At 41.2% G+C, this 7,456-nt stretch overlaps 1 protein-coding gene across 1 annotated transcript in view; it reads left to right on the top strand.

The window, feature by feature from the left end:
• The window catches only part of LOC109937939 (adhesion G protein-coupled receptor A1), a 458,189-nt gene that overhangs the window by 48,575 nt on the left and 402,158 nt on the right, over positions 1–7,456 (top strand). Inside the window, exon 2 of the mRNA XM_048609008.1 lies at positions 3,285–3,356. Within this exon, the coding sequence (XP_048464965.1) occupies positions 3,285–3,356 (72 nt within the window). The remainder of the gene's footprint in view (positions 1–3,284; positions 3,357–7,456) is intronic.

The following is a 7,456-nucleotide window of genomic DNA, read 5'->3' as shown; positions in this document are numbered from 1 at the left end:
GCGCGGGCCGGAGCCCAGAGCAGAGTGAGCACGGGCCGGAGCCTGGAGCCTGGAGCGGGAGCAGAGTGAGCGCGGGCCGGAGCCCGGAGCGGGGGCAGAGTGAGTGCAGGCTGGAGCCTGGAGCGGGAGCAGGGTGACCGCGGGCCGGAGCCCAGAGCGAGAGCAGTGTGAGCGCGGGCCGGAGCCCGGAGCAGGAGCAGAGTGAGCGCGGGCCGGAGCCCGGAGCCCAGAGCAGGAGCAGAGTGAGTGTGGGCCGGAGCCAGGGGGACACACCCTGGAGGCGTGTTCAGAACAGAGGCCAGTGCATGGAGGTGGCGTGTCATCGTGTTCTGAAGTCCAGCGGGCACGGACCCAGTGAAAAAGCACTGTAACTTGAGTATTTTAAAGATACTTCTCATTATCATTCTGGACTTTTTAAACTCTGTATTCCCATTCTAGTCTTTTCATTTACTGTTTCAATTCGATAACAACACTTAATGTATATGTACCTAGTTACCCTGTACCCAAGATGGTGCCGAGAGGTGACATTACAAACTTTTCACTGCACTCACTGGAGTGCACATGACAGTAAAGGCTATTCTAATAATGGCTATTCTCATTCCTGTGGTGTTATCATTCCTAGTTATCCCTGGGTATGTGTTGCAGAATGCTCCATTTCGAGGTAGTAAGTTAAGATTGGCACTTTATAAGTGAATATTTGCAGGCTTTATTAAACATAATCATGTATATATTAGGGATTGTAAAAGCAGGTTTCTTGTGGAACCCTGCTGACCCTGGTTGCTGTCGCATGTGATCTGATGTTACTTCAGCATAGCTCCGAATGCATGTACTCAATAGCTATTCTTGTAGTACTCAGTGTAATGAATCCTCTGCTCCACACTCCCGCTCTTCCTTTCTTTAAAAATCTTTTTAAAAGCCACCTCTTGAATCACCTTTGCCAGTATTGCTTGTATTATCGTCTCTTTATTTTAGTGTGTGCAATGACATACTTCTACATGACAAGTGTTATGCAAATTTAAGTTTTTGTTTTTATTGACGACCAAAAATATATTGTTTGCCTGACACTGAAGGACTTAATTACACATTTATTTTATGATTGGAATATCTGCAACAAGATAGTTGTCAATCTTCTCAGGGGCATATTTTTAAAGTAAGAGGAGAGAGCTTTAAAAAAGATACAAAGAATAATTTTCTATGCAGAGAGTGGTTCATGTGTGGAATGAAATTCCAGAGTAAGTAGTGGATGTGGGTACAGTTACAATGTTTAAAAGACATTTGGTTGAGTACATGAAAAAGAAATGTTTGGAGGGATATGGGCCAAGCACATGCAGATGGGACTAGTTTAGTTTGGGATTATGGCCGGCATGGACTGGTTGGACTGAAGGGTCTATTCCCATGCTCTATGACTCTAAGTCTAGAATGTACCCATAAAAGTGACCACAACAGATGGAGATATTTGGCTCAATTTAGATTTGTTCATGCTGAATAGTTTAACATAGTTATTGTTGTTATCATTAAACAGTATTGCACATTTTGCCCTTTGGAACTACAAATCTAGAATCCGCAGTTATCTCTGAATATTTCTGTATCTCTATGAAACCAACAAACTACATTAGTCCTTTTTAAATAGACATCCCCTCGTCACCACTTGTCCAGAATATAACAAATGATTTATTACAGAGCAATTTATGCAAGGAGAAAATGCATCAGAGGACAGGCAGTTTACCTTGGAACAAGTTGATTGGGAATAAATTAAAAATGAATTGTATTGATGTAGTACTTTTGAATGAAACCAAACCAGTTCCAAGATTTCCTGGAGAGAAAAACAGGGGAGTTTCATTACTCAAAATAAAAATGCAACAACAAACACACATACATGCTGAAAACAGAGGTAAAGAACTCGTAAAGAAGGTGGCTGGGTTCTTGGGTGTTACTTGAAGCTGCAGTTACTTGCAGTTCACAATTTAGAGTCTTTGAGTTGCGAGAATGAATGTGAGGCCCGACTGCCACTTCATTAATAGATTGTGGGTGTTGCTCACAAAGCCACTAGCATTTATCGTCCTTCTTAAATTGCCCCTGGTGGTGGTGAGCCTCCTTCTTGAATCACTGTATGGAGAAGATACTTCCATGTTTCATTGAGAATCAGGATTCAAGAGTTTGATCCAGTATTGACAAGTGAAAAGCAATCTGTTTCCAAGGCAGGACAATCTGTGTCTGAAGAAGACCTGGGATTAGTGGCACTCCCAACTCCTTGCTGTCTTTGTTATTCCAGGTTGTGCAAGTCACGGGTTTGGGAGATGAATGAGTGAATTGATGCAGTGTATCTTGTAGGTGGTACACACTGTAGCCCCATTGTATCAGTGCGCAAATATTTTAGGCTTCATACTCACTGAATACTCCTGAAGTAGAGTTGCTGTTGTGACGTCGGTAAAATTTATACATACCAGGGCAGCACAGTTAGCAAATGGTATAAATAACCAATTAATTTATTTTGGATCAGAGACAGTAGGAACTGCAGATGCTGGAGAATCCGAGACAACAAGGTGCAGGGCTGGATGAACACAGCAGGCCAAGCAGCATCATAGGAGCAGAGAGGCTGACGTTTCGGGCCTAGACCCTTCATCAGAAAAGGGGGAAGGGAAGGGGGTTCCGAAATAAATAGGGAGAGAGTGGGAGGCGGATAGAAGAGGGATAGAGGAGAGGATAGGTGGAGAGGAAACAAACAGGTCGAAGAGGCGGGGATGGAGCCAGTAAAGGTGAGTGTAGGTAGGGAGTTAGGAAGGGGATAGGTCAGTCCAGGGAGGACGGACAGGTCAAGGGGGCGGGATGAGGTTGGTCGGTAGGAGATGGAGGTGCGGCTTGAGGTGGGAGGAGGGGATAGGTGGGAGGAAGAACAGGTTAGGGAGGCAGGGACGAGCTGGACTGGTTTTGGGATGCGGTAGGGGGAGGGGAGATTTTGAAACTTGTGAATTTCTTTGAAATATTTCAATAATTCTCAGAGCGTTAAAATACTCAGTCCTGTTCTTACTCCTGGTTGAACTAAACTGATATCAAATGTAACTGATTCAATTTTTATAAATTACAATTCAATGCAACAATGTAAAGTTTCTATGTAACTTTATAAAGCTTTATGCACTGTCAAGTGAAAATTAGTCTGTATTTCATCTATCTTGCATTTTATTAATCTGCAATTTAGTACTTTTATGCTGACATAAAAAGGAATTCATTACACAGCAACTCTTTTTTACCGTTCTGCATTAACTATATTCTCTGACATTTTGCAGGATCCTAAGTAACAACAAGATCTCATTGTTGAAGAATGGCTCTTTCTTTGGCTTGCGCTCTCTAGAGAGACTGTGAGTAACTGATCAGTGTTCCTTTTTCTGCTATGCATAATGGGTGCAACATTTTTTTAAACTGTAATGACTGATAGGCAATCAAAATGAGGACATTCTGAAAGTTGTTTTTTTTGTGTGCAAGGGAGTATGACTGGCAACTGGCCAATAAATGGTATGGTAAGTGATTGGTAGATGTAGTCTTCAAGAAAAATACGCAGGAAATTGCTGGTAATTTTAAGCAAAATAAACTCTAATTCATGAGGTGAATAGATGTCGTGCACTCGACTGTTTTTCTTTCAAAAGTGAATTCTATTTGTATTTTAACTCTTCGGGGACTAATGTTTGTTCTTGATGCCATTGCCAAAAGGCTTTGTTGCATTGTTAAAATGCAAGTGGGGTGAAATTCAATAGCCCCTGAAAACAGGGGTGGGGATCACAATGCATAATTAATCCATGCCTATTCAATGCTGTGCATGCAGTACATCAACTTTGTGATTTAACACATTTGCAGCATGTAATCAACACTATTCAGGCTGTTAAATGCTTTGTGTCTCAGCAAGGGCCCCAAAATTATAGTGAGTGTGTTGAGCTTAAACTCATCTGGAAGAAACCAGCCTGTGCCTCCAATAGGGGAAATGTGTTATTGCTGAGGTAGATGCTGAAAATCCTTGTATAATTGATTCTGACCTTGGAAAGATAAATGAATGGTATAACATAGACCAGAGTGGACTGCGAGGTTCTTGGATGCTGCACTGAAGGCTTGGTGCAGGAAGTGTAGAAAATAAAAAGGGATGTTCAGTGTCCACAGTGTTCTAAAAGGCCCTACAGACATGCTCAGAAGATAGTTCTGGAGGTCAACTTCAGAAGTCATGGCCCAAGGCTTTGATGGAATGCCACAAAACATTGTGTGACCTAACAGAAGCGTTCAAGGCCAATGAATTCATGCTCAAGTGCAACAAGCTACCAACTGCACTGCTAACCTCAGCCATTGTTCAAGTCACCTTCATCATTCACACACCAAATAACTATTAATCAGGATTCATACTAACATTTGTATGGTCCACTTCATTCTAAAATCTAGCACAGCTGCTGTCCTTACATACACATTTCACAGTTTTCAGGCTCTGCCAATTATATCAACCAAACATATTTTAAAACACTCTCTGAACGCTCCCTTCTGTCTTGCGAGATGAGGTAATATACAAACAAAATGAACAACAGATGCTAACAGAGAGGTAAGGTATGTTCTGTCTCCCACAGAGGAGATAGTGTTGGTTATTATTTGAATGACTATTGTCGAGGCCATGATCAGTGTAGATTCTGAAATTACTTACAAATATGCAGCTACATAACCAAGTTTACTTTTTAAACTCCATTTCCCTTTCATCCCACAATGTCTTCTGATTTGCAAATTGCAAATATACACCTCTCACCTTTCCTTCTTACACTTAGCACAAGTTTACCCTTGGTTTGTTTTCTTTAAGATATTCAGTAAGTGGTATCTGAATTCCTCAGATCAGTTTTTATCTCTCTTAAAGCATTTCAGTGGTCCTGATCTTAGATAACATATATTTGGGAAGTGTGGAGAGACCAAGTGTTATGTCACAATTGTGAAAGACCACGTAGAAGGATCAAAATAATCTTTCTCCGTCTGTCATTGGTTTTATATTCGTAAAGTCAGGAGCAGCATCCTGTGTGATTTTGACGGAATTGCATTGTTGCTCCTATCGTAGTTGCTGTCAGTGATCAAACACAAATTCCCCATCAATAACTCTCCTCTGTTTCCTCTTAATGGGATTACCCACTTGGTTCCAATGTTCCCAATCTCAGCATTTTTTTCCATGAATTCTCACTTCCAAACCAAACTTTGATAGACCCTCAGGATTTCTTCTCAAAGTCCTTAATTTCGTGGCCTACATGATGCCCTTTTGAAGTTTTACCCATACTTGGTACATCAATGCTGATGAAACCCATCCTAACCTTACTACCGTCTAACTCACTCTTCCAGTTTTCTCTGTACTGTCAGGCTGCAATTCCACATTCAGTCTTGAATAAGTTGTCTTCAGCTGTTACCTTCAACAAAACATGAGGAGGATCAAAGCCTTAGTCTTTGGTTCCAACACAAATACTCTTGCTAAATTCTCTATTGTTCTTCGTGGCTACCATGTTCCAGATTATTTATTATCTGTAGACAAATAGACTCTGAGCTGAATTTCTGATCTTATTTTTTTTCCATAATGGTGATCAGCTACTTTCACCTTTTGTAGAATTTCCTGATTCACCTTTCCCTCGGCCCAACTTGCACTGAAACCTTTACCTGTCACTTGGTCACCATAAGCTACACTATGCTAATGCTCTCCTGTACATTGTCCCATTCCCAACACCCCCTCCTCCACCCGGCCCCAGACACCCCTCTGAAAGCTTCAGCTTTTTTATAACCACGCTTCCTGGACCACGGCTAAAGCCAAGTCCCAGTTGTCACCAATTGCATCTCTCAAAAATTAGAATCCCATAGAATCCCTTGAGGTTGACCATAAAGGTCACCTTGAGTAGTCTCAGCAGAAATTCAATAGCTTCCCACTTCCCAAGCTGTAGCCATTAAGGAACTAATTCATGGGAGCATTACAACAAATAAGCAAGCAGATAAGAGAGGCAGTCGGGCTTTTCATGGTTATGAAATTTAGTTCCCTCCATTCTTTTTAGTATTTGTGAAATGAAGGATGTTTGAGCATGGTGGAGCAGTGAAACTTATTTTGGAATCATGTTAGTCTTAATATTGTTAGTGAAGTTAGAGCTTTTCCATATAGTTGGAAATTGAAGACATATTAGGACTAGGTTAAATCAATGTAAGGTGACTTGTGCATTGAGAGGGATTCTTCAAAACAGGTTATTTTCAGTAATTTGCTAGCTCAGAACTCTGACTCTACCTGTACTGCTAGGCCTTCCTCTTCCTTTGGAGCCTCTACCACTTTATCCCTTGCTTAAGTTCCATCTGGCTTTGGGCTTCTCCTATCGTAGTATAAAATTGTACAGCAAACAACAGGCAACAACAAAGGATGAACCATACTCTTAACTATAATCACTAATGCACTCAGAGCTTTTATTTTAAGATCCCTATTGTCTTCTCTTTCAGGACTATGGTTGTGTGGTTGTCATGGCAAAACTGCTACATATTTGTGCCCGGGTTCCTGACAGGAATCATGAGGCAGTTATTCAGTGGCTATCTCTTGCTCCAAGTGAATAGCCTATGTCCTGACAGTCTGGGGAAAAGAAAGGCAATATTGAGGACTGGTGCAGTATGGAATCATCATGTCTATTCAGCAACTGAAAACATAGCCTCATTATTTTCTGTCTTTGGTGACTGCAGCTCGAGAATTGAAAAACTAAATGTTACAGAAAATTCCAGGTTCATTACAAAGTGAATGCAGGGCCATTTAGGTGCAGACAATTACTACTTGTATCTGAGGAAATCAAACAGTTCTGGAAAACCCTAAATCAATTTTCAGTTGCTTGCTATTCTTCATGGAGAAGGTGATGAAATATAGCTCTTGATCACCATTCAAATTGAAGTGTGCACAGGAAATAGAGCTACAATTACTTTGGCCATTACAGGGCTCGGTGCTAGCTTTTGATCTTTGCTGCAATACGTGCCACAGCTCAGTAACTGGTTCATTGTGAAGCACAGCCATACAGCTTCTCTCCCAGGTTCAAACATGATAGTCTCATATATCAAACCCCATGCCTTCCCCTGTATGCACCATCCACAACTTCATGCTGCCTTCCCTTGCTTGCTGCTGTCCATCTCACATGGTAGTCTTGAAGATAATTTAAATAGTTCAAGTTATATCACTATGTTGATGCCAATGTTGGAAAAGACTGCAAAACTTCCTGGAACCAATATAAAATCAATCACCAGTTAGGATTCCCAAAATAACTCTCGCATCATAATCCCTAATCAGAGATTTATCTTAATACAGTTGAGGAAATCTTTGAATAATTATTTTCCCAATGGTAAGCCTATCTTTGTGGGGTCTATGAGGAACTGTTGAATCTCAGTCTCATAAAAGGGCCATGATTTAGATGCAGGACAATTATTGACATATTTTATAGTGCTACAC

The sequence above is a fragment of the Rhincodon typus genome, chromosome 20 (genome assembly GCF_021869965.1).
Source record: "Rhincodon typus isolate 14 chromosome 20, sRhiTyp1.1, whole genome shotgun sequence".
In the NCBI taxonomy this organism is placed as follows: Eukaryota; Metazoa; Chordata; class Chondrichthyes; order Orectolobiformes; family Rhincodontidae; genus Rhincodon; species Rhincodon typus.
Note: the sequence above shows the minus strand (reverse complement) of the source record. Positions and strands in the feature narration are given on the sequence as shown.